At 48.1% G+C, this 27,059-nt stretch overlaps 8 protein-coding genes and 2 non-coding genes; 6 read left to right on the forward strand and 4 right to left on the reverse strand.

Annotated features, from left to right (window-relative positions):
- Window positions 1-18: 18 nt before the first annotated feature.
- Window positions 19-5,134, forward strand: CNAG_00696 (alpha-mannosidase). XM_012191008.1 has 21 exons: window positions 19-158; window positions 441-487; window positions 552-1,309; window positions 1,359-1,702; window positions 1,762-1,939; window positions 1,991-2,049; window positions 2,103-2,464; window positions 2,517-2,591; window positions 2,641-2,977; window positions 3,028-3,127; window positions 3,183-3,251; window positions 3,312-3,317; window positions 3,375-3,507; window positions 3,557-3,627; window positions 3,679-3,710; window positions 3,774-3,876; window positions 3,928-3,967; window positions 4,021-4,064; window positions 4,122-4,294; window positions 4,354-4,555; window positions 4,617-5,134. The coding sequence occupies exons 1-21, from the start codon at window positions 95-97 to the stop codon at window positions 4,861-4,863; spliced, it is 3,444 nt and encodes a 1,147-aa protein (XP_012046398.1). The 5' UTR covers window positions 19-94; the 3' UTR covers window positions 4,864-5,134.
- A 520-nt stretch (window positions 5,135-5,654) lies between these two features.
- Window positions 5,655-7,907, reverse strand: CNAG_00697 (UDP-glucose 4-epimerase). XM_012191508.1 has 5 exons: window positions 7,653-7,907; window positions 7,256-7,615; window positions 6,977-7,197; window positions 6,543-6,926; window positions 5,655-6,495 (listed from the first exon to the last, which is right to left on the reverse strand). Exons 1-5 carry the CDS (start codon window positions 7,665-7,667, stop codon window positions 6,354-6,356), a joined length of 1,122 nt encoding a protein of 373 aa, XP_012046898.1. The 5' UTR covers window positions 7,668-7,907; the 3' UTR covers window positions 5,655-6,353.
- A 157-nt stretch (window positions 7,908-8,064) lies between these two features.
- CNAG_00698 (hypothetical protein) lies at window positions 8,065-10,742 on the forward strand. XM_012191509.1 has 6 exons: window positions 8,065-8,170; window positions 8,209-8,281; window positions 8,321-8,347; window positions 8,396-8,528; window positions 8,580-9,198; window positions 9,258-10,742. Exons 1-6 carry the CDS (start codon window positions 8,094-8,096, stop codon window positions 10,540-10,542), a joined length of 2,214 nt encoding a protein of 737 aa, XP_012046899.1. The 5' UTR covers window positions 8,065-8,093; the 3' UTR covers window positions 10,543-10,742.
- CNAG_00699 (transmembrane receptor) lies at window positions 10,657-16,452 on the reverse strand. XM_012191009.1 has 11 exons: window positions 16,150-16,452; window positions 15,572-16,089; window positions 15,227-15,512; window positions 14,689-15,176; window positions 14,521-14,621; window positions 13,404-14,471; window positions 13,028-13,351; window positions 12,644-12,975; window positions 12,011-12,596; window positions 11,257-11,960; window positions 10,657-11,204 (listed from the first exon to the last, which is right to left on the reverse strand). Exons 3-11 carry the CDS (start codon window positions 15,495-15,497, stop codon window positions 10,960-10,962), a joined length of 4,119 nt encoding a protein of 1,372 aa, XP_012046399.1. The 5' UTR covers window positions 15,498-15,512; window positions 15,572-16,089; window positions 16,150-16,452; the 3' UTR covers window positions 10,657-10,959.
- Window positions 16,453-17,091: 639 nt separating this feature from the next.
- Window positions 17,092-17,953, reverse strand: CNAG_12092. XR_001045379.1 has 2 exons: window positions 17,822-17,953; window positions 17,092-17,733 (listed from the first exon to the last, which is right to left on the reverse strand). It is a non-coding gene; the product is annotated as a hypothetical RNA (non-coding RNA).
- Window positions 17,954-18,016: 63 nt separating this feature from the next.
- Window positions 18,017-20,412, forward strand: CNAG_00700 (phosphoribosylaminoimidazolecarboxamide formyltransferase/IMP cyclohydrolase). XM_012191510.1 has 5 exons: window positions 18,017-18,177; window positions 18,226-18,352; window positions 18,399-18,475; window positions 18,527-20,106; window positions 20,167-20,412. The coding sequence occupies exons 1-5, from the start codon at window positions 18,156-18,158 to the stop codon at window positions 20,176-20,178; spliced, it is 1,818 nt and encodes a 605-aa protein (XP_012046900.1). The 5' UTR covers window positions 18,017-18,155; the 3' UTR covers window positions 20,179-20,412.
- On the reverse strand, window positions 20,347-23,102 carry CNAG_00701 (hypothetical protein). XM_012191010.1 has 12 exons: window positions 22,519-23,102; window positions 22,350-22,465; window positions 22,094-22,276; window positions 21,943-22,030; window positions 21,800-21,883; window positions 21,702-21,747; window positions 21,513-21,650; window positions 21,289-21,438; window positions 21,118-21,230; window positions 20,840-21,055; window positions 20,640-20,756; window positions 20,347-20,577 (listed from the first exon to the last, which is right to left on the reverse strand). Exons 1-12 carry the CDS (start codon window positions 22,785-22,787, stop codon window positions 20,571-20,573), a joined length of 1,527 nt encoding a protein of 508 aa, XP_012046400.1. The 5' UTR covers window positions 22,788-23,102; the 3' UTR covers window positions 20,347-20,570.
- A 93-nt stretch (window positions 23,103-23,195) lies between these two features.
- Window positions 23,196-23,757, forward strand: CNAG_12093. XR_001045380.1 has 2 exons: window positions 23,196-23,415; window positions 23,632-23,757. It is a non-coding gene; the product is annotated as a hypothetical RNA (non-coding RNA).
- Window positions 23,758-24,024: 267 nt separating this feature from the next.
- CNAG_07380 (hypothetical protein) lies at window positions 24,025-24,624 on the forward strand (the record flags this gene model as incomplete). Its single annotated transcript, XM_012191673.1, has 3 exons — window positions 24,025-24,175; window positions 24,442-24,542; window positions 24,577-24,624. The coding sequence occupies 3 exons, from the start codon at window positions 24,025-24,027 to the stop codon at window positions 24,622-24,624; spliced, it is 300 nt and encodes a 99-aa protein (XP_012047063.1).
- Window positions 24,625-24,857: 233 nt separating this feature from the next.
- The window catches only part of CNAG_00702 (hypothetical protein), a 2,678-nt gene continuing 476 nt past the window's right edge, over window positions 24,858-27,059 (forward strand). The window contains exons 1-11 of the mRNA XM_012191011.1: window positions 24,858-25,259; window positions 25,333-25,435; window positions 25,494-25,726; window positions 25,775-25,835; window positions 25,889-25,891; window positions 25,955-26,052; window positions 26,105-26,239; window positions 26,305-26,625; window positions 26,690-26,785; window positions 26,852-26,875; window positions 26,941-27,017. Of these exons, the coding sequence (XP_012046401.1) occupies window positions 25,146-25,259; window positions 25,333-25,435; window positions 25,494-25,726; window positions 25,775-25,835; window positions 25,889-25,891; window positions 25,955-26,052; window positions 26,105-26,239; window positions 26,305-26,625; window positions 26,690-26,785; window positions 26,852-26,875; window positions 26,941-27,017 (1,265 nt within the window). The 5' untranslated portion in view covers window positions 24,858-25,145. The remainder of the gene's footprint in view (window positions 25,260-25,332; window positions 25,436-25,493; window positions 25,727-25,774; window positions 25,836-25,888; window positions 25,892-25,954; window positions 26,053-26,104; window positions 26,240-26,304; window positions 26,626-26,689; window positions 26,786-26,851; window positions 26,876-26,940; window positions 27,018-27,059) is intronic.

The raw sequence follows: 27,059 nt of genomic DNA on the forward strand, positions 1-27,059 counted from the left end.
GTGAGTTGTCCGAGCTGAGTGACATAGCATTTTATACTCATCTATCCATACTATATTTCTCCTGACAGTAATACACTCCAGGAAATACATCACCATGGGAAGCCATAACCCTATCACATCCTCCAAGTTGGACTACCCTCAGAGGACTACCGAGGCGAGTAAGTAGTCGTCGATCCTCGACCATGTTATTAGGCGTTCGCATCCGCAGCCGGGCCAGTCGCAGCCAATGGGATGCGAAAAGTGAACCAAAGCTCCTCCTTCAAATGATGATTGGTATCTTCAAGGAGATTTGCTGTTCATATGATAGTGCCTTAGCTTTCGTATCAATCTCAATTCCTGTGCGGGACCTCGCAACTTCGGAGAATGCGGGGAGTGTGATCGGTGGACGTTGCTTGCATAAACCACCGAGCGCGAAACAAGCCGAGGCTGATGTGTCACAGAGTACAAGCACCTGGGGTCCATTCGCGGTCGTCTTGATCAATTTATCGTATGTTGCTTGTATTGTCTGAATGGTTACAGGCAATCATCTGACCCGACATCTGCCATGAAAGGGGGGCCATTACGCAAATTATAACCTTTCCTCTCTTCTGTATGCTCACCGCTTAGACGACTCAGAACATGTTAAACTCGAAGTATGGTCAGCGCCCGGTCTCACCAAGCCCACTTTTGAAGAAGCCAAACGCCAGACTTTCAAATCTACAAAGAAGGGTGAATCTTTTGGGCCAAGCTGGACGAATCATTGGTTCAAAGTCACCCTTTACATCCCCAAGGAGTGGTCAGATTATGAGAAGGTCCAGTTTGAATTTGACTGTTCTGGTGAAGCCATGATATTCACAACAGATGGTGATCCCATCCATGGTCTGACGGGTGGGTTTGGGGAGGACCGACGTGTTGAATTTATCATCCCCCACTCTGCTCGGAATGCTGGAGTCGCCCATTATTATATCGAGGCAAGCTGTAACGGCATGTTCGGTATCAATAACATGGACCCCCCTGATCCTAATAGGTACTATCGGTTGAACTCCGCCGATTTGGTAGTCCCAAACGAGGAAGCATGGAGGTTGATGTGGGACTTCAACGCAATCCACCAAGTGTACAATGCCCTCCCAGATGATTCAGCTCTCGCCAAAAAGGCGCAATGGGTGGCCAATGAGATATTAAATGCGTTCGAGACGGGAAGCCTAGAGAGTGTTGCCAGGGGGCGAGAAGTGGCACAAACGATCCTTGGTAAAGATTGGGAGAAGAAACTTCAGGAGGAGAGCGAGAATGCTGGGATGGAGAAGGGGGTACTCTGGGGCATTGGACATTGGTACATTGCACGAGATAAACAAAACAATCCGTGGCTGACTGGTACTTAGCCATATTGACACTGCCTGGCTCTGGCCTTTCCACGTGACCCAGCAGAAATCTGCTCGATCTTGGTCAACTCAGTGCGATCTTATGGACCGTTATCCCGAACATCGCTTTTCCGCTACCCAAGCTCAACAATTCAAATGGGTGGAACAACTTTATCCCTCGCTTTTTGCTAGGATCAAGGAAAAGGTATCTGAGGGTAATTTTCAACCTCTTGGAGCGACGTGGGTTGAAATGGATACCAACCTACCCTCAGGTGAAGCTTTGGTAAGGCAATTCCTGTATGGACAGAGGTATTATGAGAGCAGGTTCGGCTTTAGGTCTGATACGTTCGTTTTACCTGACACTTGTGAGTCTTGAACTTTACAACAGACTTTCCAACCAACGTACATCTAATACTACATGCAGTTGGTTACTCCAGTCAGCTTCCTCAAATCTCTCGACAAGCAGGAGCCGAAAATTTCTTCACGCAGAAGCTGTCATGGAACTCTATCAACAACTTCCCGCACAGTACATTCAACTGGGTAGGATTGGATGGGTCTCAGGTTTTGACGCACATGACTCCTGTTGACAATTACAACTCTCAGTAAGATCGATGTCCTTCAGATTTGCCTGTTGCCTAAGCTAACGTCCAAAGGTGTAATATCGATGACATCCGACGAGGAGTTACTGGTCATAAAAATCTCGATGTCACTTGTGAGCTGGTCCTTGGTCGGGAAAAATGTTTACACATTGACCTCTCATAATAGCTGAGGCTCTCCTCTTGTTTGGCAACGGTGACGGTGGCGGCGGTCCCACTCCTCCCATGCTGGAGAAACTCCGCCGAGCTCGAGCTATCGGTCAGCGCCCTGATGCAGGAGGTCAACTGCCGCTTGTCAAGATGGGCGGAAGCTTCTCCGAGTTCTTTTATAGCGTTAGGAAGGAAACAGAGAATGGGACCAGGCTGCCTTATTGGAGGGGAGAACTGTACTTCGAACTACATAGAGGAACGTATACTTCGCATGCCTCAATTAAAAAGGGTAACAGGAAGAGTGAAATCCTTATGAGGCAGGCGGAGTATGCTGCCACCATAGCCAGCCTTGTTGATACTGATTATGAGTATCCCAAAGAGGTGGGAGTCAATCACATATCAGTGACCACTGGCTAATAATGCTCAAAATTAGCGCTTCGATGTTGCTTGGGAAGATCTGTTACTTTGTCAGTTCCATGATGTTTTGCCTGGAAGTGGTATCGCTATGGTATGTTGTTTTTTTCCGATGAACGCATCGGAAGGCTGACCCCCTGAAGATCTATGAAGATGCTGAAAAGAAATATGCCGCACTCCATTCTTCAATCACTGGTATTTTGAATGAGGCAAACTCCATCCTCTTTAAGCAATCAACTCCTCTAGATTTTCCGTCTCCTGCAGAAGTCCAAGGCCAGGTATTCGCCATAAACACAATTCCCAATTATTCTCGTCGGGAAGTCATTGAAGTGCATCTAGGAAAAGGGGCCACCGGCCTTCGGCAAGTATCTGCGCAGGTCACAGATGATGGAAAGAAAGGGTGGCTGTTAATGAGCACGGAAAACAATGGAGGAATGGTTGCGCTACCTAAGGGGGTTTACGCCTCGCCTCGGGTGACAAGTAAGTCATCTTTCTGTTCACGAACATCAACGAGTTCATGTACGGCGTAGTTGTCCTGGGGAAAGATGACGTAGCCGTGATGTCGAACGACAATATCTCTTTGCAAATCAAAGACGGGAGAATTGCCAGTATCTACGACAAAGCTTTGGAGTAAATGGACTTGATTTTCCTCACTGGGGAGTTAATGCTTATCAATAAATGACAGGAGAGAGCTTGTGGCTCCTGGGCAGACAGGCGGCTTGGTCATCATGGAAGATCATCCGAACTTTTGGGAGTGAGTACAATGGTCGTCAGAACTAAGGAAAATGCTTACCAATATCTGGTCACTATGTAGCGCATGGTATGTTTCAGTGTGGATGAGCTCCTATAACTTGGCTTGATGCTAATTTCCATGCAGGGATGTTGACGAATTTCATCTGGAGAAACAAAAGCATCTCAAATTTGGCTCACTACGTGTCAAAGAGAACGGTCCTCTAAGGGGCATCATTAGCACCACCTGCCGAGTAGGGAAAAGTCTTATCCAAATCGACGTGGGTATCGTGCGATTGCAGAGATTTAGCAAAGCTTATCCTTCTGAAGATCGTTATGGACGCTATTGGAGCTTCTATGAAGCCCGGCGCCCGTAGCATGATACGATTCGACGCCGTTATGTAAGACTCCTGCTTCTTTGATCCAGGGATTGTTGCCTAATCGTTTAATAGTGATTGGAAAGAGAAACATCAATTCCTGAAGTGTGAGCATAAGCTGTCTTCGCTCGGATGTTGTTCCTTGGGTCTGTGCTAATGTGACCAACAAGTCGAACTTCCGCTTGATATCTACTCTGACTTTGCCACCTATGATACGCAATTCGGAACTGTTGCTCGGCCCACTCGCAGGAACACCAGCTGGGATGCCGCCAAGTGAGTCGGTGTTGAATTGCTGAAGACCCCTTTTGCTGATCTTCCGCCTAGATTCGAGGTCTGCGCGCACAAGTTTGCTGACTTATCCGAGGTAAGCCTCTCAATCTTGCTATAACATACAAGTCATACCTGACGACATCGCAGTATGGATATGGCGTCGCAATCCTCAACGACTGCAAATATGGCTAGTAAGTACTTTCAACTTTACTCTTCAGTGTAATGTAATGCGACTGACCTTTCTATAGCGCCACACAGGGTAATGTCATGCGTCTTTCGCTTTTACGAGCCCCTACCCAGCCAGACGCAGATTGCGATATTGGAACGCATTCGTTTTCATTTGCCATTTATCCTCATACTAGTACTTTCATTGAAAGTGATGTGGCCCAAGTCGCCTATGCCTTCAATTCACCATTGTCCGGTGAGCCAACCTTTCTGTGCAACTAAAACATTCGCTGACAACGTTTCCAACAACTGTAGTGCGTTGTGCTCCGAAGAACTTTTTGGCAAATGTTTCACCTTTGGCCAGATCATCTCCCTTTACACTTGAAGGAGCTGCCAATGTCATGCTGGAGACCATTAAACGAGGCGAGGATGACCAATTCTCTGGTGATAAGACCAAGACCATCATTTTGAGGGTATACGAGCATCTCGGTGGCCATGCTAAAGTCAAGCTCAACATGTGAGTCTCAAATGGCACTTCACTTTCGAGTCGTGTTAACGCTACTCCCCATTCGGGATAGAACGCATCTGGCTGTGGTGAAGGCCGAGCTTGTCAACATCCTGGAAGACCATCTTGAAACTCTTCACTTCTATCCATTGGACGGCAAGGGAAAAGCAACGTCCGACCTTGGGGATGAAGATAATCCTCATGCCGGCGATAACGTTTACGTCCAGCTGAACTTGAGAGGATACGAGGTGCAGACTGTAAGACTGACGGTAAAGAGTAAGAAAAGTAAGGCAGAGCCGGAAGGATGGATAAAGTTGTAAAAGGTTTTGTAGTTGCCCAACTGTAGGTTTTGTAAAGAACGAAGGTCATCGAACGAATTAGGCAGTTGTCTAATTTGAAGGAAGAGAAATGAATAAATGTTGTGTAAACTGAGCCATTTCGCCGCCTTAATTTTTATCATCGTTGTTTATCTAGTGGCCGAACTGGGATAAGATAGCGAGGAGGAAGCGGGCATGGACCGAAAGACAGTTTTTCATACAGATCTTTATCTTTGCATCAAATAATACTAATGAACAATCCCAAAATATCGAAAGAGATGGATAAATAAAGTGTCATCATTACTAGCATTAGCTACCAACTGCTTTATGGGATCGGATTGTCCAACTGAGATCAGACTGGGACGCGGCCGTCTTCGAATCAGACTGATACCATTTAATGTTTAATTATTTGATCATTCTGAGGATGCATCAGTATGATATCAGTTGACATCGGACTGGTAATATATTTCGCTCGTCACATCAATGGTCGGGTATGCTGCCTCATGCCTATGCATGGATATCTTTCTATTGCATTACAGTGGCGTAAACTCTTGTCGATCACCCACCCTAGGTACGGTGGTGCAGATGATGAGGAGGGCCATATTGTAAATACACATCGCCTAGCTACAAACTTACGATCAGATCGAATGATCGGTGATGATTATGGGTTGTTGCGGCTTGAATGATATATCTGGGACTTGCTCTTTCTGTTCGGTGTGGTGGATATGCTGACATGAATCGCAGTAGTTGACCCAGCTTGTATGAATTGCGTGACTGTGCGCCCCATTTGTGCCGCAATAACCTGCTGTTGCTGTACTACTTCCGTCGCAGAAAAAGCACATTGCATTTTCACGTTTCACTTTCCGAATTTCGTTTGTTGATTTTCGCGTTTTTACAGATTGAACAACCGCGCGCGCTGTACGAGTACTCCCAATTAGTTGACATGGAATATGTAAGATGCTGGATGCAGAGATGAAATAATGCAAAAGCAAAGAAAAACAAAAAAAAACATTTGAATAAAAACCCCTGGCGATAAATGAAGTATGAATGAATGCTGCACGTAAGTACCAGAAAAAAGGAAAACACGAGGAAACACCACTTCTATGTACTCCCATATCCAACCTAGTCCCTATTACAGCAGCCACTTTCCTTCTTCATCGACCTTGTTGACGGCCGATGCATAGGTTCGATTGGAATGTTGGAAGAAAAAAAGCCTAAAATCTGGAATCTGGATTGAGGGTTACTATTGGGGATGAGCCCCTGAAATTAAACATTTTCCCTGCGCGTTTTTACGCCTCTGCCACGTGTTACCCAATGAGATCTTTCACATTTCGCTTTCCCCTCCATTTTGCTTTCCCCCACGCCGTCTTTCATCTTCGCAGCTTGCCCTACAATCCCCAACGCCTCATTCTGAAACGATAAAGTTACTGCATCCCCACCTCACCCACAAGAGCGGATGCCTCTAATTTCGTATATGAATGCGCCACCTACACCTAAGATGAGTAGCCTGTGGGATGTCTTGTTTGGAAGTTCCAGAGATCTCTGCACATGGATTCAAGATCTTCTTTTGCGACAAAACCGAGTTCTTTTTGGGCGAGAGAAGGGTCGGCAGTAAGATCTGGGACGTCTCCTTTCCTATATACAGTGTCAGCACATATGAAAACCTGGAAAAATAGACGTACCTCCTTCCCACAATCTCATATTGGTAATCAAACCCTGTTGCCTTCCTCATCGCTTCAATCATGTTCAAGACGCTCATACCCTGTCCTCTGCCGAGATTGAAAGCACGGAAGTAACCATCCTTGGGATCAATTTCAGAAAAGATATTGGGTCGGGACGAGGGAACGGCAAGAGCGTCAAGCGCAAGCACGTGGCCATGGGCAAGATCCATGATGTGAAGATAGTCTCTGACGCATGTACCATCGGGGGTGGGGAAATCCGTGCCAAAGACTTTGAGTTGCGATTTTTCTCGGCCAACTGCCATCTGGGCAAGGAGTGGGAGAAGGTTTCCTGGTTTACCTCGAGGTTCTTCACCAAGTTTACCAGAAGGGTGTGCACCTGCAGGGCTAGTATTGTTTAGCATGAGTCATTCGCGTGTGGAAAGGCGATAGCTCACTTGAAATACCGGACACTGACCGCCCTCAAATTAGGCTTGCCCTCTTCGGCACCGACTTTGGTCAAATCGTGGATGATCTCCTCGACCATTGCTTTTGTGCGACCGTAACATGATTCGGGAATCAGCGGGGAAGTTTCCGGGATAGGGATAGTGGCAGGAGTGCCGTAGACTGTTGCGGACGAAGAGAAGACGAGATTGTTGCAAGAGTATTTGGCCATTATCTGCAAACGCGTTAGCATTCCACTTTTTTTTTTTTCATTTCCCCTTATCTGAACTCACCTCGAGCAATGAAATTGACCCGGCAACATTTACTCTATAGTAACTGAGCGGAAGCTCTGCAGATTCGCCCACAGCCTTGAGGGCAGCCAAGTGAATGACAGCCCAGATGCCACCATCCGCCGCGTACTGCTCAAACACTTGTTCGATCGCGGAAGCATCTCTCAGATCGAGATCGTGTAATATCGGTTGAGGAGCATCAGCACCCAGCTCGTCACGCGCAATCTCGGCGCATCGATTGAGAGCTTCTGGATACGAGTTGTGGCAGTTGTCAATAACAATGGGCTGGTATTTGCCTGTCAGGAGGAGAGAGACGACAACGTGGGAGCCAATGTAACCCAGACCACCGGTGACAAGGACGCGCTGCATGTCAGCATGGATTATGTCCATTGTGGCTTACCTTGAGCTGAGTCATAATGTTGTGATGATGCGAGATGTAATGTTGATGAAATGAGATGCGATAAAAAGTGTTGTTGTCTTTGAGGTGCAAAGTGACGGTGCGTGAGGACTCGAAACTGTTTGGATCCTTGTTGGGACCGAAATCTGGGAGCAATCCGGGAAGAGCGGTAGGACGGAGTGCTCTGGGCGATGCAGATAGGAGTAGAATCAAATATGGATGGAGGATGCTTGTGTATTCAGGAGAAGAGGCGGAAAACCACACCATGCATTCTCGACCCTTATTTTGTTTTGGGCCCAAAAGGGATCGGATGACGTCCGTTCCTTGCAAGTGTCGTGGGATTATAGATGCGGTTACGTAACGCGGGAGGGTGGGGAAAAGGATATGGTTGTTTTGATGTTCGTTGAATGTGGATGTCGAGCGACAAGAAACAGCCAGCCCCACATGCTGCGCCCACTCCTCTCCCTCCTCCTCCTCCTCCACGTGGTGGCGGCCGGATTCCTCAGCGTGAACATGACTCAGTAAGTCCCCGCGTCAGGCCGCCGAGCTGACCCCCCAGGGCGACCGAGTGTGGCACCTCTCTCGTCCAATGGTCGGGAGACGACGGACCATACCACCTCCTACTCACACCCGTACGTACCCACGCCTGCGCCCACAGCTGACCTTTCCAGACTAAGATCGTGCAACATGGTTACAACGTGCGTCCCTCCATCCTGACAAGAGAGTCCGCGCTTACTCCCACACAGGTCTGGGTAGACTCCATACCAGCAGGGACAAACGAGTACTCGCTCTACATACGGCAACCAGAAGGCTTACAATTCATACTTACCGTATGGGGGGCGTCCGGCATCACCTACGCTGCGACTACAGATGTTATGAGTTAGTCATATTTTCCGCCGTTCATCGCTAACCATGGCTAACGTATCTCAGCTGTCGGCCCAGCAGCTGCCGGCACCAAATCCTGCTTCATGACCGACGCTCAAATTCTTTCTCTCTATTCCTTCTCTTTCAATCTGACAACTGCCGATGGCAGTGACTACCCGCCTCAGTGTTCCAATATCTCTGTGTCATGGCCCACCTCTCTGGAATCAAACGTCACGTCGGATGTCGCCAAACGAATCTATGTCGACGGCTTGCCTGAAGGTCTTGAAATTGACATCGATTTGGACAAATTTGCCGCTTCGTCAAGTGAACATTCTGGCAATACCACAGCGCCTCCAACACTCTTCGGTGTCATCCCATTGGGCAACTCGTTTTCGATTCCCATCACATTCCCCAGAAACTCTTCCTTTGCGTCGCATCTCCCTGAATCGTCGCTTTCCGACAACCCTACTACCTATACTTCTCATGGGACGACGCACCTTAACTGGACAGTTGATATGGCAAAGGGCACAAGATTTATTCTTGTGGCAGGTATAGGCAGTGCCGAACAATGGGCGAGTGGAGGGTCGAGTAGGATGTTTACTGTGGGACAGGGTACGATGGGCTGTGTGGGGAGTGAATCTGATGGCAGTGGGGCACCGAGTGTTACTGGATCGCGATCCACAGCGTAAGTGTTTGATAAAGCTCTTTTTTATCTAGTCCTGAACCAGGCTGATGTTTTCATAGAACGGCAACAGCGACCCTCCCTGTTTCAGAAGATTCAGAATCCAATCCCGTCGTCCGGACAGTTGTAGCAGTCGTCTGCTCCGTCCTTGGCACACTGGTACTTGTTGGCCTCTTGTTCATTTGCCGTCGAGCCCGAAATCGACGACGCGCGCAAGAAGCCACAATTAGCGCAGGCACTTCTGCTGTTGCAGGCGCAGGCGGTGGTTGGGGCATGTTTACGAAACGAGGAGGGTCTCCCAAAGCTGTCACTCGCCATTCTCCCTCGGAAACTCAACTTGATCTCATCGCATCCCGCGATTCGCACCGCGATCAATCTCAAGATAATCTTTCGCGGCGAGATCAACAGCATGAGCGAGAGATTGCGCCGCTCGTCATGAACAACACGCGCAATCATTCCGTGTCACCTCCGACGGATTCGCCACTCGACAACAATATGGATCCGTTCAGGGACAGAGAACCGGTCAAGTTAGGGTATACTTACCCGTATTCATCTGGAAGCCAAACGTATTCTACGGGTAGATCAGATTCTGGCTTTACGTCTTTCGGTGCTGGTACGTCTTTTAATGGTGTCCAATCGTCAGCCACCACAGCAACCGACAGGCGTGGAGGAGTGAGGGGAGATTCTCAGGCTTCAATGGGGACGGGCAGACAACCATCACTCGATGCGCTTCTAACACACTCGAATGGGGAATACTATGACATGCCATTTTTCCCTGCGGGTGCTAGCGTCTCCGCACACGATTATACGCCGAACCCAACCTACACAGCAACGACATCCAACATGTCTTATTACTTGCCCCGATCAAGAACGCCCGGTCCTCTTGTATTGCACGACCCAACCTCGAGAAGTGTGGATTTGTCTGCGGAAGGTAGCGACGGTGATACTGAGGGAAGGGCAAGGGAGTTTAGACACGGCAGTGGAGAGAGGGCATCGGAAGACATTGCAGATCTGAAGCGCGAGACGCTTGCTATATCTTCCCCATCACCATCTTCGCCTAACACCAGCTTTACGTCTCCGTCCTCAACCACGATGGCGAGGTCCTTGCCACCTCTCGCAACATCAGGACCGGGGAGAAGAAGACGACAGCCGAGAGAGCAGGAGATGGGGTATATGGTACATCGAGATGCTGGGCGAGTGCCTGTGGCATCTAGGACTGGTGCAGAGGTTTTGGAATTACCACCAAGATATGAAGAGGTCAACTGGTCAGAAGAGGAAAGAAGAGAAAGGGAGGATAGAGAGAGAGGGCGGGAGCAGGAGGAGGGAAGCGGTAGAGAAGAGAGGTGAGAGGACTTGATGGATATTCCCTTTTGTTTTTGTGTTTCTGAACAGAAGTAAAAACTTGCTTGCCTGCTTACTTTTATACTCGTTTTGGTAGACGATCCGTAGTTCGTTGATCTTTTTTGGTTTATTATGGTTGTTGTACTCTCATACGCATCTATAGATACATGTAGTAGTCATGCCACATCCTTCCTTTTGGACAAGTGCTTCCAATCTTTGGATTGAAATAAAGTGCACAGCGCAACCGTTACTGACCATAAATGTCATAGGAATGATAGTACGGAGGAAGATCTATGAAAGGAGTGACATTGGAATAAAATTGCAAAGAACAGAAGTTAAGAGTAAATGCAATGCTACAAGGTCCTTAAAACACGAGACAGCCCCCCAGTGGTGTCTATTCAGCAAAACTGGAATCGCGTTTATCTATGCTCGGGTGTACCATCCTCTTGGTCGGTGGACTACTCGGTTAAGGTCCCTCCCCTTCAATTCTGAGGAAGGAAGCGACCGCCTTGTGACGCTCTCGCTAGAACTAGCATTGACCACCGCAGAAGAGGCTGGCGGGGGTGGAAGTTGACGCCGCTTAGAGGAAGAACTAGCAGCCCCAACGCCGTCTGGGATGGCGTAGTATGACAATCGACCACCATTCCCACACTTTTCAGTTGAAGAACCTTCTCAAATAGTCAGCAAGGGCTAGACTTGATCACTGTGGAGAGAACTCACCACCACATGTCGCAGCACAGTAAGAATCGGGCAAAAGGCCGACATTGGGCTTCCTGTTGCTCGCAAAACATTCTACGGAAAACTCAGTACCGTACATAGCGTAACCTTTAGCAACAGCCTGTTGGCGACAAAGCCCGCTGGTCATGGCAGGGTCCCTGTATGAGAAGTCTGGCAGAGTCCTGGGATTTGGTTTGTCCGCGATACACCCCACATAATACTGAGGGTACCCAGAAGGAGTTTGAGCGCCTGCACCTGTTGTGTCGAAGATTGAAACAGCAGTAGAATGGGCCTCACCGCAGGTCTGTGATGGATTGCCCCTGCAAGGAGCGTTACAAACAGCAGGTGCTTGCCTAGCTCCATAATTGGTAGAGCTGCTGCAGCCACAGGTATAGCCGTTAGTCAGACCTGCAATAGAGTAACCCCCAGCTCGGCAAGCACGTCGACATAGGTCGGTAGTCATGTAACTGCCAGAGTAGGAGAGAGACGCAGAAGAAATGAAGCTATCCTTGGCGAAGCATCCTTTAAGACCTTCAGCAGTCGATGGAACGGTACCCCTGGCGGTAGACCACACTGAAAGGGTACCACCAGCACCGCAATTACCGCTACCGCCGTTGCAGGCTTTAGAACAGACGCGATCTTGCATCCTGTAACCGCCGGAAGTGGCATCCAGTTTAGCCGCACAGTGACACTCATTCCCATTCTTCCTAAACAAGAATCAGTACTGCTACTTCCAGACAGGCTACGCTGTACTCACGTTCCAGCGAAATCATAATCAAGGGACTTGCAATTAGTGATACACATGTCGTTGGTCATCGAAGATGAGGAGAAGGAGTAGCTGGGGAGCAAACGCGATGAACCTTCCCTGTAACAACCAACATAGCCGGAAGAGCTGCTTGAAATCACAAAGTCACCTGACTTAATGTTGGTGGAAGAGAGTTCATACACCGCAACAGCGCTACGGGTACCACAATGCTGGGTAGAGTCGCCTGAACAAGGATTGTTGCAGGACTCGGTAGTAGTAAAGGAGGAAGGAGCCTTAGAAGAGCATTTGCAGGTGTTGCCGTTGCGCACTGAGCTATACTTAGCGCCTCGAGCATAGCACCATTGGTTGCAAGAGTCAACAGAAAGCCAGTCACTAGAGTAGGAGGCGCCATTAAGGGCGAAGTAGTCCGCGAAGCAACCCATATATCCGGCGATCCCGTTGCTCACCACAGAAACACCTGTGGCGTTGAAGAGATCGAGGTGACCGCCAGCCCCACAAGTCTCATCCCTGTTGCCAGAGCATGGCATGCTGCAAGCAGACGCTGGAACTCGGGTGCCGCCCGACAGAGAGTTACCGCCTAGCAACCCGTCAGAATCCGGTCATTTGGTTAGAGACAGAACTTACAGAAACACTGTGACCCGAATTCAACAGCAGCTAAAGTGAAGCCCTTGTTACCACAAGTGGCTCGGCAAACCTTGGAGGTCATGCCGTTGGCAGAGTAGGAATAACCTTGAAGAGTACGGCTCCTGGAATTATCAGTGTAGCATCCGCGCCAGCCTTCGGGCTTGCTGATTGTTGACATGGTGTCTGCGATGTTATACCCTTCAAGATACCCGGCAGCGCCGCAAGTCTGGCTAGAGCTACCAGAGCAAGACGCCGTACAGTAAAGACTGCTGACCATTCGCTGGCTAGCAGGATGATTATTGCCACAGCGACATTCGTTTGCATTCTTCAGACTTTATTCGACGGTTAGTTTCAAGAAGTTTGATCGGACGGGAATCGACTCACCCAGCGTAAGTGTAACCAAATTCGAGACAAATTTGCTTGCACATTTCAGTGTCCATGGAGTTTGATCTGTGAGTGTAGACATTGCCGGTGAAGGCCGCGTTAGACCCCTGATCCTTGAAGCACCCAACGTAACCAGGAGGCTTCTTGGAAGCGACAGTCCCAAGAGTTACTGTGGCAGCAGCAACAGTGTAAAGATCCATGGCTGCTGAACCGCCGCAGGTAATGCTCGAGTTACCCGCACACTGATTTTGACACTGGCTGGCAGGAAGGCTGACAAGATTGGAGTTGGGGTTGCCGCAGTGACATTGATTGCCTCTAAAAATACTGCGGAAGCTGTCAGCCTAGGATGGGTATAGACACGAAAAAAATCACGCACCCAGCATAAGCGTATCCAAGCTCGGAGCATCCGTTGATACACTGCCATTGAGTCATGGTGGTCGACGTCCAGCTACTTTTCGTCATGCCAAGACGGCTGCCAGTGTCTTCATAACAACCCTGATGACCAGCAAGATGGACAGCAGTAGAGAGCTCAACCTTGACAGGGGTAATATCATAAACTGAAGACCTGTAATGGTCACCACAGACTTCGCTCGACTTTCCATTACACGGGACATTGCACTGAGAGTTGGGTACGATGGGGCCAGAACCATAGTTCCAGTCGTTACCGCAATAACACCACCTCCCTCTAGTGGTGAGCGCCCAGTTAGTTCCTTTCTGAGCACAAGCACTGATGCAAATCTCAGTAGTCATGGCGTTAGACTGGAAACTGTAGGTAGAAGCGCCTAAAAGACCGGTGGAAGGGTTGGAAGGGTTCTTATAACAGCCAACGTACTTGGAACCGTCGGCACGAACATTGGTAGAATCGGTGTTGATGGTTCCGGGAGGGGCATAGAAGATGTTATAAATGTAGGAGCCACCGCACAATTGAGATGGATCACCAGGACAAGCAATGAGGCACATGCCAGTCTCGACGGTGGCCGTATCGCTGATACCCGTGCCACAAACGCAATGCCACGTGGTACCTTGTTGACCTGTTGCAGCATAGCGATACCCTGCAGTAAGGCAGTGGGATTGACATGAGCTGACAGTGATAGACGCGTCTATGTAAGACACACCCCCAGAAATTGAGGTAATGTCGTGTAAGCAGGCAATATTCTTCCAGCCAGGAGTTGTGGGGAGGACAAAATCGCGACGCTCATCGTCCTCAGCAATGTATTGACCGTCTCTGCCCTTGAATTTGGAGAGATCGAGGGGGGGGACTGGAGGATTGCAAGTAGGTTTGGGTCCGCTGGCGCCCCAAAGAGGATTGCAGCCGGGGAGAACAGGAACAGGGACCTTATCGTTGTTACCATATGGTTCAGCGGGGGTACCGAGCTCAGGGGTACAAGCTCGAGCGGCCGCATCGTCAAAATAGTTGTTGAGAGTGAGACATTCCTCCATTGGACTAAATGGATATAAGTAATAGGAGACTGATCACAATGAAAATAACTTGCATTGCCTTCTTGATTCCGACACATGTGGGATCGCTCAGTGCCCTTCTTAAAACATCCAAATCCCAACCGTTCACAAAATCCCCATGGACACCGTAGCCAGTCTTTAGACGAACAGAAAAAGTCAGCTATAGCATTCGGTGTAGCCTAGATATGCGAGAAGCTACTCACGGTGTCACCATTTGCCCAAGCCAATCGTCCTTTCAAAGGTACGCCAGGTGCAACTGTGGACACGTGCCAAGTATATTCCAATTGGATATGCGGAAGCCTAACAGGATGGGTCCAAGGGCATCGACCTGATCGGACACTTCGACTGGGATACGACATGTGGGATCCATCCGACTTGTATAGGTTCTTCCCATCCCAACAAGCCGGAAAGAACAATTCAATTCTCATACCGTAGGGACAGTCACGGTCGAAATGGAAGTTGTTCGCGTCGATGCTGTCGCTGAAATCGGCTTTCACGTGGCATGTGAATGTAGCGACTTTGGTAACAGCTTTGTTGTTTGGGTCACCGGCGACTATACGAAGGCCTTTGGGGAATGGGATAACTGCCTCATTTTGGGTACTTCTAGAGAGGAAGTAATAGAACCGGCTCTTGGCAGGTATAGACGTATACATGTTGGTGCCATTAGCATCCTCGCTGATGAAATAAAGGTCTGGCACAAATCAGCATTAAGGCTCATGAATGAGAGATGCAATGACTTACTTGGCATCCAATAATTGGACTTGTCTGCTTGGACCCTCAGCGAAGAGCATTTTGCAGACTGGTAGTCTTCGAAATTGTAGTAGGCCGCCATCCGAGAACCGCCGATAATCTTGTGCATGTGGTCAGATTGTCCGTTAGGAAAGACAATCGGGTCTAGCTGCGCGTTCATGAGGGTGTAAACGTAGTCGATATGCCAGCCATCATCTTGGGCCACGACGAACGCAGACGTTACCAAGGCGGCGATCAAGTAGAAGAGGTTGTTGACGAGCATATCGTCTATTGTATACTGCACATAATAGCTGGTTGATACGAAGCTTTCCCCAAAAGGGCAAGGTAAAAACTTACTCGTTGTAAAGCAATGAATGTAGGACGACAAGTGATGCCGGGTCTGTTCAAAAACAAAAAACAAAAAACAAAAAAAAAGCTAGAAGAAGACGATGGTGTAAGACTACATGCTGAGGCCCACTCATCTTTTATATGTGTCGTTCAAAAGCCCACTGGTTGCGAATCGATTGGAGCAGACGGAGAAGAAGAGGCGGGTTAGAGGCGGGTTAGAGATCAGTGAAGATCGTCTAGAACAGGAGCTGGTCCGGACTGTAGTCAATAAAATTCTCTTATCTCTCTTGGCATTAACACCATTACTGCTTATTTGTTGACATAGATGGCGGTTCCAGTTCGATGTGGACCAGTCAGAACGACGCATGACAGAGGTCATGGGAAAAGCCCAGACATCGGAGGAAGATAATTGGGCGTCAAGAGATACCGAACAATGTGGTAAATGCTAGCATGGCAAGTTGTTGAGAATAAGCAGAGTAATGACGGATGATGAATGATGGAACGGTCAGGGATGATGAAGGAGATACCTGTTAAGATGAAAATGTCAACAAACCGGACGCGTCAATAAACGAACGACTAAAGTGAACTGTATTGCAAAGTAAGGTTTAGTCTTCCGTCGGTCTCATGGGTCTTTCGTCACGCTGTTTGCAAGGAATGTTATCCCAATCCTCAGGAACGGTGGCTTGCGGTTGGGATGGATATGTCATCAGGAGCCTGGTCGGCAGTTTTCCCGCTGTTTTTTGACGAAATTTGTATAGAGGGTTTTGATAGAAAGGAGGCGTTTGGGGACTGCGGCTCCAAGGCCGAAATAGTTCGTTTACGGGGTCCGAATTCGGGCGAAGACAAGAATAAGATCTCACGGAAAACCACATGAAATTGATGTGTTGCGCGTTCTGGACCCTGAATGAGAAACTCGACGAGTTCCGTTAAGTCTTGTTCTATTCTCATTAGAAAACAGAACAATCAACAGAATCAACAGATACTTTTTGAAACTGGGGAGAGAGATGTGGAAAGCTCCCGACTATAACCGGCCTTTGAGTTTTGCGACTGGCTATATTCAATTTCTCGGTGGTGATACACGCAGGAGGTCCTCATAGATAAATATAATCAGAAATCTGAAACAGAGAAAAGGAACAAGAAAAGACTCCCAATTCTTCATTGCTCTTTGTTTGTGTGATCATTCAGAAAATCGATCTAGGACAAGAATGCCAATGGAATACTTTAGCTTAGAGCGAGGCCAACAAGAAGGAGCAAGGAAGAAGAAAGCCGACTGACGGAATAATCATTAACAAGAACGTATCAGCAGTAACTATCTCGCTGCACTCTTCTCAAATATTTTATCGGGCAGCAGAGGGCAGAGGAGAAAAAAGTGCTAAATAGATGGTGTCATCGAAAATATCTAAGGACGCTCATTATTTCTTCGATTAGTTTTTCATTTTACGTGAGGGGGGAGATGCAGAAAAGTAGCGGATGGTATCGTGATGGCCTTTTGCTAATTGACTTTGGTCAATTATTCATCGGTCCTACATGACGAGCACAGCCAGTAGCATACATACTGCAATAGAACAAACCCGTGCAGCGTATAACACCGCATATGTTTACGTTATATATGATGCATTACTACTGCTCGCCTGCCTTTGATCTCAAAATTCCTCGGGCGAACGCGAAACTTAACATCCTCCTGTTTCTTCGTTCAACTCGGGGAGGGAGGAATCTTTTTCATCGCCTCTTCTTGTACCTTCCCAAATTTCCCTTTTCGGTATCACAAATATTTAACGGTAGGGATCTATCTTCCAACTGACGGATAACATGAGCCTTTACAATACTCATAGCTCATTCGAGGTTTGAAGGGAAAGATGCCATGATACGCAACCATTTGCCGTTATGTGCCCTTCTATCTGTGTCACTGTATGTGATCTGCTGACGCCTATTTAAGCGATAAATAATTCACCTAGGTAGATGTTGGATGCTCATTATCGCTATCTTTTAATGACGTGACCTGCACTATTAACGTCTGCCGTCGTCCATCCATGGAGAATTATCGCTGTTCGTCTTCTTCTGCCAAGGCCTTCCAGACGTAAAGCTATCAGGATCGAAGGTACATAGTAAACAAGGCAGGTATTGGAAAAGAAGGAAGCGGAGGCGATTAGCACTATATGATAGTCCCCTGGCTGCCGGCGCAGATGATCAGCCAATAATACTGTACCGTATGGTTCTTGGCAGTAGGTACTGGCAATCTGACTGTGGTGGTTCACTCACTGCTTAGACTGCCTTGTCTACCTCTCACATCCTACTGAGTACCGCTCCTCTTTCCTGTTTCGCGTTTCTTGAGATTTGACAGAACAACGAAAAACACCACTCATTGAATTGTCCCCCCGTCGTACATGCATATATATATAATTTAATATAATAATTGTGCATGATGATGATGTGGTATTCTGTGACTGATAATCTGATTAACCCATCCCACCGACGACCACCAGGTGGGTGGAGACGGGGGCGACCGCCGCGCGTGCCCTGCTGCCGTAGTAGTGTCGAGTCTAAAATTTCTGTAAAAGATGTGGATTTCCATCTCCCTTAAAACACCATAAAAATGTCTTCCGAGGCTCCTATCGGTGAGTAGACGGCAGTGTGTGCAAGCAGCAACGTTGACACCGCCCCAGCCCTTCTCTCCGTCTACGACAAGACTGGCCTCCTTCCCTTCGCCAAAAGCCTCAAAGAGCTAGGCTTCAGGCTCTTGGGCAGCGGTGGTACCGCCAAAATGATCCGAGAGGCTGGTATGGAGATCGAGTAAGTGTCCATGCCGTATCTCGTATTCAATCTCACGGTCGTTCAGGGATGTTTCCAACATCACCAAGGCCCCTGAGATGTTGGGCGGTCGAGTCAAGACCCTTCACCCCGCTGTTCACGGTGGTGAGTCCATTCCGAGTGTGTTGGAAGAGGACTATTGCTGAAATAATACAGGTATCCTTTCTCGAGATATTCCTTCTGACCTTGCCGACCTTGCTACCAACAAAATCTCTCCCATCACTCTCGTTGTCTGCAACCTTTACCCTTTCGTCCTTCAAACCGCAAAGCCTGACTGCACCCTTGCCGGTGCCATTGAGGAGATCGACATCGGCGGTGTCACCCTTCTTCGTGCTGCTGCCAAGAATCATGGTCGTGTCTCCATCATTTCTTCTCCTTCCGACTATGAGACCATTGTCGCTGAGCTCAGAGCCAAGGGCGAGGTCTCTGCCGAGACCAGGAGAGGTCTTGCCATCAAGGCATTCGAGGACACCAAGAGCTACGACGAGGCTATCAGTGATTACTTCAGGAAGGTTTACGCTACTCCCGGCGTTGAGGAGGAAATGAAGGCTGGCGCCGGTGTTGGATACCAGAGGCTGGGTCTGAGGTACGGTGCCAACCCTCACCAGAAGCCTGCCCAAGCTTTCGTTGAGCAGGGTGAGATGCCCATTAAGGTTCTCTCCGGCTCCCCCGGTTACATCAACCTCCTTGACGCCCTCAACTCTTGGGCGCTCGTCAAGGAGCTCGCCGCCGGCCTCGATCTTCCTGCTGCTGCTTCCTTCAAGCACGTCTCTCCCGCCGGTGCCGCCGTCGGTCTTCCCCTCGACGAGCGTGCCGCCAAGGTCTTTGGTGTTGAAGACTTGAAGGAGTTGTCTCCTCTTGCTTGCGCCTACGCTAGGGCTCGAGGTGCCGATAGGATGTCTTCTTTTGGTGATTTCATCGCTCTCTCCCACACTGTCGACACTCCTACCGCCAAGATCATCTCTCGAGAAGTCTCAGACGGTGTCATCGCGCCTGGCTACGAGCCTGAGGCTCTTGAGATCCTCAGCAAGAAGAAGGGTGGCAAGTACTGTGTCCTCCAGATGGACCCCACCTACGTTCCCCCCGAGATCGAAACCCGACAGGTCTACGGCATTTCCCTTCAACAGAAGCGAAACGACTGCAAGATTGACGAGTCCCTCTTTAAAAATGTTGTCACCGCCAACAAGGATCTCCCCAAGTCTGCCGTCACCGATCTCGTCGTCGCTACCCTTGCTCTCAAGTACACCCAATCGAACTCCGTTTGTTACGCTCTTAATGGTACCGTCATCGGTCTCGGTGCCGGTCAGCAGTCTCGTATCCACTGCACTCGTCTCGCTGGTGACAAGGCTGACAACTGGTGGCTTCGACACCACCCTCGTGTCCTCGAGTTGCCCTTCAAGAAAGGCACCAAGCGAGCCGACAAGGCCAATGCCATCGATTTGTTCGTCACTGGCCAGGCGTTTGAAGCCGAGGGTGGTGAGCGTGCTCAGTGGGAGAGCTTGTTCGAGACTGTGCCCGAGCCTTTGACTAAGGAGGAAAGGGAAAAGCACATGAAGGAGCTGACTGGTGTCGCTTGTGCCTCTGACGCCTTTTTCCCCTTCCCCGACAATGTTCACCGAGCGAAGAGGAGCGGCGCTACCTACCTCGCAGCCCCCAGTGGAAGTATCATGGACAAGGAATGTATTAAAGCTGCGGATGAGAGTAACTTGGTGTTCTGCCACACTGACTTGAGATTGGTAAGTGGATGTTTTGTTATTCAATGTTGTCTTATTTAATTTGCTAACAATCATCTCCAGTTCCACCATTAAATTATTGTAAAAGAGTACATTCAACATGATTTTGGTTTTGAAGGCATTCAACATGTATATCTGAGGTTGTGATTGTGGAAATGAATTTATCTTGTTTCAACCATATTGGAGGTATGCCGCTCTTAAAGGACGTGTTATCACATGCGGTTGGACATTACTTTAACCTTTAAGTCATTTGATAATAAGTATGCATTTGTCCAATAACTAAGAATGAATGAAAACCGATAACCCAGAGATTGACGGCCTCAGTCGCCCGATGACTGACGAGACAAACCGAGACAAACTGCCTTCCCAGGCTATTGTTATGAAAAGAAGGCCGGAAAAATCCTCTTCTATGCTCTATCATGATGTATCCTATTCGCACAACGTTACAATTCACAATTCTATACCTTTTAGATACTGCAAAGACAGTAATAAATCAGCCTCCATCATGGTTACAGAAGAAAAACCAATTGACTCACCTCATAACAGAGATCAACCTGAATTCCTTCCCACCCGAAGGGTCCGCCGTTTCATTTAACAATTCACAAGTGAGCTTATGCTCCCCTGGAGTCAAGTTACTCCCAATAGTCGCAGCTCTGGATGAATGATCATTGTCAGTTCCAAGCAATCTTATTAGCCGCGGAATCGCCAGAAAGGACAATAATATGATACAACTCACCGTCCAATGTTGTAATGCTCTTTCCAGTACCCATCCAACCTCACCGCTTTATCAACATCTTCATCTATCCAGCACTTCGCACTTCCCAGATTATACTGGTACGACCTGAGATAGTGGATTTCGATATTGCCGATGGCGGTGGTGAGGTTAAAGGTGACTCGGGAGCCGGGGGTGTCGGAAATTAGGTAATGTTTCTCTTTCCAATTCCAGTTTCGCCTGGCGGGGTGGTACTTGGATGTCAGGATATGGGCTTTGAAAAGAGGAAGAATAGGACTGACCAGCCTTCATTTGTAACAGGGACGAGAGGATTCTTCTTACCGTTGGCCGGGAAACATTGAGGTTTAATGGTAGGGATGACAACGTCTTTGTCGTACCTCATGTTGACTTGCATCTGAATGATTTTCATCAGTATTTACATAACCGCACTTATATGCAATGCAAAATCTCACTCGAGGGATAGGTTCAAGAGGGTACAACTGGTCGATGGTCATAGAGTCTGCTCCAGGGATGGAAGCCACAAATTTTTCCATCTCACAGAGTTGGGTCTCAATGTAAGCAGCACCAAGTCGACCCATGAGATTGTGACCTTTCCTGCTGATCTGCAAAACATTATATCTATCATCAGCTCTATAATACCTGACATGAACATGTCATCTAGGGGCATCTGACGTACATGGCGGGTGTCGATTTCTCCCTTTTCACTGACAAAAAAGTACTCGGGGATGAGGGACTCGTTTTGAAGGACGGAGCGGTACGCAGCATTTCGGAGAGAGATAACAGGAAGGTCGTAGAACTGAGCGATTCCGAGATGCTGTCGACCAATGTTAGTTTGCAACCTATAAGCCATGTATGAAGGGCTTACCATGTCACCACCGTTGGTGATGGTGTTAAAGTTCAGCGCAAAAACTCTATAATAAGACATCAACACCTAAACTTGTCTGAAAGATTTGAAAGACCCACTGGAGATTCATGATCGCAGGGGCATTGGGCAGGTCGAGCAGACTTCTGACCAGAAGCTCATAAGAATTGATGTTTCGAATAAGCCTGTTTTTATCTCAGCATCCTTTCTCGACATTGCATTATGCATGATGAATTGTACTCACACTTCATCGTTGATAGCAAGTTCAATGAGGACAAGATCCATATCATCCGGCAAGTGTTCACCATAACATAACGAGAAATAGTCAGTACCTATTACGTTTTCATTAGAATACCGAATAGCACAATGTCCGAAGAAGGGAAGACGGTACTAACCAACACCACCAACAGCACCACTGATGTATGAGTTCATATTTTCTTTCCTGCCGCTCTCACCGACTTTGACGCCGTTGGGAGCAGGGAATAAACTGTTGAGACGATCAAAGACGATACGGTTGAGATTTGTGGGTGTGTTAGGGGTGTATCCTGGTTCTCTGTCGATACCAAAGCCCCTTGAGACTGCAAGGTGCGGCAATATATGAGCAAACAGTTGAGGATAGAGAGGGGAAGAGGAAAGAGACATGGGACTTACCGGAACCTCCAATAACACCGACTGTGAGTCTTTCTCCTCGCCTGAGTTTGGCCAATACTCGTCTCAAACGGGCGTTGGTCCCGACATAAGAAAGTGCTCGCTGGACATTGTCCACTCTGAATCTTTATGTAAGCTACTTTACAACCAACCAACCAAGAGGATGGCCTACCCAAGTTCTTCGCACAGTTCGGGATCGAACTGGCATATTCCACAAGTACTGCCTTGCTGGACTGCCAAGGCATGTTGTTCGTAGATTGTCTTATCGACTCCGCAATTCGTCTTACTGACTCCGTACTCTAGCAGCTTTGACCAAGCATCATCACCCAGAAGATCGTGTGCTTTCTCGCTCGGGAAAAAGAGGGCCGTGAGGATGACAATGTGGAGGGCCAAGGAGGCGGTCAGAAAGAGCTTGATGTTGCCCCGTGATGTCCAAAACATGGTGCCAAAAAGATTTTCGTGGTTATGACGCCAAAAAAGACTTTAGCGATCGACTGCTGGCTTCTTCAAAGGACTGGGGGAAGGTGTTATCGATTTTTTCCCGGCTTAGCGTTTTATGTGTGATGGCACAGACTGCTGATGTATTATGCTAAAAGGGAGTTTCCATATGGTTCCGACCGGCCCTGGCTGCATCAAGAATTGGCTGGTTAGCCGCAGAGACGATAACTAGTTTCTTTTCTGGCGACGACATCGCGTGTCTTAAGGTTTTTAGCACAGGGAAATGTGCAGGCACGCTTTACGAACCCTGGATGGCCGGATGTCTGATTAAGAAAAACGTTAGTTAAATATGGTTATGGAATACAAAGTATATATAGAGTTCGGGCTGGGGTTTCTCCCTCATTTTGTAGAATTTACGCCAAATTTTTGTGTTCCTTAGTTCTCTTCTTTTTCGTTTGTTAAAAGTGTTTCTCCATCGCTCAACACCTAACGTTGTTAGCTTTATTGCCTTATGCGCATTCAACAAACAGCTTCCCGCATATCAGTAAAGTGAGACTTTCTACCCCTGTGTAGGTTCCGGAGCGAACACTGTTGGAGTTACGAGCTGTCGCAACGACGACGTTTATACAGAGTGAGTCGTCATGTCCGGATCCTCTCATCATTTCTTTCGTTACCATTTTTACTCCTCTTCTATCCAATTATCATGATGATTACACCTATTTCATCAACTAGAAGGCTGTTGCTGAGCCGCGGCTTTGATCGATAAACCTCTTTCTGATTCTTTTCTAAATCCGAGTCCTTGATGGAAAACCTTGATTGATGACCAGGGCTGACTACTTGAAAACAGAACTGGTAGTGCCTACAGAAAAGAATATGCTCCCTTCCCCCTCATTTGATCCCGCAACGTGTCTTTGGCTATACCCACAACTATGACTTTGAATTGTTCATGCATGTACTTATAACTATCTGATTCTTTTCCGTAATGGCACCCTAGGTCGCCCCTCCACCCATACCAAGCTAACTATTGCAGAAGCTTACAAAAGTGAGAAACCATTCAGCAGTCTTGCAAAACAATATAGCGTCCCAAAGTGTATAATCAAGCGCTAGTGTCGAGAGTATGCGCATCCTGGACACACTTATCCGCTCTCAATCCCTTGAAGGCCAAAGATCTTGGACCAGGAACAAGTAAGGACTCTTGTGAGGGACTTCGTTCGCAATCCTCGTGAAACCTGGAGCGTCCATGCGAAGAATACAGTACAATGTCTTGGGAGCTGGGTGGAGGAATTACGAAACGGCCAAAGACTACCCGATGCATAGGCGAAGCGTACGTTCCACAACACATCCTACCAACCTTCCATTCTGGTCGACAGAGCCTGATGGTTTGGGGAGCGGTTAGTTACTACCAAAAATCCCCTCTTTTACGCTTTCCTCTAGCTCCATCGACGGTCAAAAATGGTGTCAGGACCAAGGCTGAGTCCCTCAACGCACTCAGGTACTGTACACTGAGATGGTGATCAAAGGCGTCTTGGGGGGCGAGAATGGTAGGAGGATGGAGCTCCCTCACATCGCGCTGCCGTTGCGAAAGCAGTGAGAGCTGAAATGGGAATTGAAAAAACCCTTGACCATTCTCCCTCTTCTCCTGACCTAAATTTCATAGACAACATCGCATCTCCTAAAGTCAACGGTCGCAGCTCTGAACGACGCTTGACGAGCTCGGGAAACAAATACAAAACATGGGATGAGATCGACCTTGAGCAGGTGAGTGAGGGATCTCATAGATGGGATGAAATAGAGGCGTGTAGCAATTCGGAAGGCGGAAGCGAAGTCTACCAAGTATTAGATTATTGTACTTGATTTGCCCGAAAACGTGCATTGTAAAATGATACATGCAATCGATATTGCTAGTATAGGTAGAAGAAAGGAATCAAATGGGGAGGGTACACTCTTTTCCATAAGTACCAGTATGTAATACTTCCTAGATCTCATGAGTTACATTTTCTTGGCAATCGTAATGAGGATGCATGTCAGATCTTAAGTTCACATTTAATCCCTTTCAAGTTAGTTGTTGAAGAGGTTGTCTATGAGGCAAGTCTGGTGCCTAAAAAGATTTGCTGGGATTGATGGGACCTGAGCTGAGTGTCTGGCGATGTGCCTGGGGCGATCGCGAAGACGGAAGCTATGTCCCGACGGGCGCGTTTTATTACATTCAGCTTTTCATGCGTGCTCAGGTCCCATCCTGTTCTTGCGCTGACATTTTTAAAGCGACCCATCATCTCCACTCACCCGTATTAAGAATCCGGCCACCGCATCAGCAGCTAAGCCGCTTTTGCCAGCGCAGTGAGAAAGTGCAGCCCTTATAACATGGCTCTCTTATCCCGCAAGGTCTTTTTCGCGGGTATTTTCACCATCTCCTTGTTAACTATCCTCACTCATTTGGGGATCGGGGGGAACTACAAGGCCCATTCCAGCGTCAGTGTGAGTCATGGCACGTTGCATCAGCTTGTAAATCGATGAGGGACAGCATCGTGACTAATGAATGGGCATATAGCAATTAGGTTTCCTGCCGACTTCATGGACAGCAAAGCGGTCACTCTATGTCCCGGCAGATGAGTATCCTGAAACCGAGTACATTGTGGGTGTGCCTGGTTTCAGTAAGTCACAGCTGCTTTGTTGAGATAAGAGTTCATCCATTCATGGCCGTATCCGCAGACTATTTCCGCAATCTCTACTTCTCCAACGGCACTTTCCTCGTTCTCACAACTAACCCCTCAAGCTTCCCCGAACAAGGGGCAGACTACATCTTTTCGGGACTCGCGAGGTTAGACGACCCTTCTAAGAAACGCCCTCCTGCAGGGGAGGACAGGTTTGCGATCATGACACCGAAGGAAGCCATGGATAGAGGTTTGTTACAGCCCGCAGCTATCAGGAAGGAGGGTATTAGTGTAAGTCAAATGATGCGAATAGAATGCAATGAAAGCTCATTTAGGTAGATGTTTTTCAACGATGTGAAAGAGGGCAAATGGAATTCATTCTTGGACCATTATTTCCATTGTAAGTGTGAATAAGTATTACAATCAACATCGCATGCTAACGATGTCATGTAGTCAGTAAGTGCCTCGTTTTGTGAATTTCATGACTATTTGGAGGGGGTTTCTCATCATTTTATCCAGTTGGCGAGCTGTTCCTCGGTTGTTGGCGTCTAATAAGTGTTGTTGGCGAGCATGAATTTCCAGCACGCCTCATATACCGCGCCAACGCCACTGATTGGGTGCGTCTTCCATTCCTTGTGTTCACACACGCCGTTGACCATGGCTCTGTAGAGAGATCCCGCTCGTATCACTACCTGGTTCCAGCAGTCCGTATTACCTGACGTTGCTATTGAGGACAACCCCATCTTTACAGATCGCACAGTATCCCAGATGACTTTTATCTACGACAGGATCGTTATTGCTGACGTGAGATTCTCTCTTTCCTTATCTATCCGAATTTGCTGTTTGCTGATCATTATAATCATTTCCAGCGGTGGGCTGCTCACCGCATTAGCGACGAAGTTCGATTCTGGAACAAGGCCACTGCCGATCTCCCCTCCCTCAAGGTCCCTTCCACATGGATGGACCCCATGCGAAACAGGCTAAAGACTCTCGCCATGGCTGAACTCTGCGACATTCAACGAAAGCGCGCCGAAGCTCCGGTTGTGGTCTATATCAACCGACAATTGACGAACAGAAGACTAGCTGATGAGGATGCAGACGCCCTTTTGGAGCAGATGGTCAAACTTGATAAAGAAGGCGTGATCGAGTTCTACAACGCGCAAATGGAAAACCTGCCTCGAGTACAACAGGTAAGTACAGCTACCGCTGTCCGCTTTTTTCCGCCTCCCAAAGCATGCTGACGAACGCGGGCAGTTCTGCCTTGCCTTGAAGGCTGACGTCATGTTTGGCGTTCACGGTAATGGCTTGAGTCATCAATTGTGGATGAAGCCCGGCAGTGGTGTCCTTGAGGTATGGCTTTCTTTTCGCGGCGTGCAGATCATGACTGACTCTATACTTTCTTTCCCCTTGGATTAGATAATGGGCAAAGGCTTTGCTAAAGTAAGTTTGCTGCCTTGCTGCGTAAGCGCAACCGAAAAGGCAGTCAAACTGATAAGGGTTTTCAGGACTATGCGACCCTCGCAGAAATGATGGGTCATGAGTACCACGCCATTCACTATAACGAGACTTACCCCCCTGACAAGTACGTCCCTGTTGGGCCATTCCCATCTTGTTTCTGAAACCA

This window comes from Cryptococcus neoformans, chromosome 1 (assembly GCF_000149245.1).
Source record: "Cryptococcus neoformans var. grubii H99 chromosome 1, complete sequence".
In the NCBI taxonomy this organism is placed as follows: Eukaryota; Fungi; Basidiomycota; class Tremellomycetes; order Tremellales; family Cryptococcaceae; genus Cryptococcus; species Cryptococcus neoformans.

Excerpts from the sequence above, each read along its gene's own strand:
- CNAG_00699 (XM_012191009.1), bottom strand. The coding sequence starts at position 15,497 with ATGCTCGTCAACAACCTCTTCTACTTGATCGCCGCCTTGGTAACGTCT. Across the intron at positions 15,177-15,226 it reads GTCCAATTATTGGATGCCAA|ACCTTTATTTCATCAGCGAG; the intron begins GTAAGTCATTGC and ends GATTTGTGCCAG. Across the intron at positions 11,205-11,256 it reads CTGTGCTGCGACATGTGGTG|GTTCTTCAACTGAAAAGTGT; the intron begins GTGAGTTCTCTC and ends CTATTTGAGAAG.
- CNAG_00700 (XM_012191510.1), top strand. The coding sequence starts at position 18,156 with ATGTCTTCCGAGGCTCCTATCG. Across the intron at positions 18,178-18,225 it reads GTCTTCCGAGGCTCCTATCG|CCCTTCTCTCCGTCTACGAC; the intron begins GTGAGTAGACGG and ends ACACCGCCCCAG. Across the intron at positions 18,353-18,398 it reads GAGGCTGGTATGGAGATCGA|GGATGTTTCCAACATCACCA; the intron begins GTAAGTGTCCAT and ends ACGGTCGTTCAG.
- CNAG_00696 (XM_012191008.1), top strand. The coding sequence starts at position 95 with ATGGGAAGCCATAACCCTATCACATCCTCCAAGTTGGACTACCCTCAG. Across the intron at positions 1,703-1,761 it reads GTTCGTTTTACCTGACACTT|TTGGTTACTCCAGTCAGCTT; the intron begins GTGAGTCTTGAA and ends TACTACATGCAG. Across the intron at positions 4,065-4,121 it reads AACGACTGCAAATATGGCTA|CGCCACACAGGGTAATGTCA; the intron begins GTAAGTACTTTC and ends ACCTTTCTATAG.
- CNAG_00697 (XM_012191508.1), bottom strand. Across the intron at positions 6,927-6,976 it reads GTCAGTGTCCGGTATTTCAA|CCCTGCAGGTGCACACCCTT; the intron begins GTGAGCTATCGC and ends AAACAATACTAG. Across the intron at positions 6,496-6,542 it reads TATGAGATTGTGGGAAGGAG|GAAAGGAGACGTCCCAGATC; the intron begins GTACGTCTATTT and ends CACTGTATATAG.
- CNAG_00701 (XM_012191010.1), bottom strand. The coding sequence starts at position 22,787 with ATGTTTTGGACATCACGGGGCAACATCAAGCTCTTTCTGACCGCCTCC. Across the intron at positions 21,748-21,799 it reads CCTGCGATCATGAATCTCCA|AGTTTTTGCGCTGAACTTTA; the intron begins GTGGGTCTTTCA and ends GTCTTATTATAG. Across the intron at positions 21,439-21,512 it reads GAGAAATCGACACCCGCCAT|ATCAGCAGGAAAGGTCACAA; the intron begins GTACGTCAGATG and ends AATGTTTTGCAG.
- CNAG_00698 (XM_012191509.1), top strand. The coding sequence starts at position 8,094 with ATGCTGCGCCCACTCCTCTCCCTCCTCCTCCTCCTCCACGTGGTGGCG. Across the intron at positions 8,282-8,320 it reads ACCACCTCCTACTCACACCC|ACTAAGATCGTGCAACATGG; the intron begins GTACGTACCCAC and ends TGACCTTTCCAG. Across the intron at positions 8,529-8,579 it reads TGCGACTACAGATGTTATGA|CTGTCGGCCCAGCAGCTGCC; the intron begins GTTAGTCATATT and ends AACGTATCTCAG.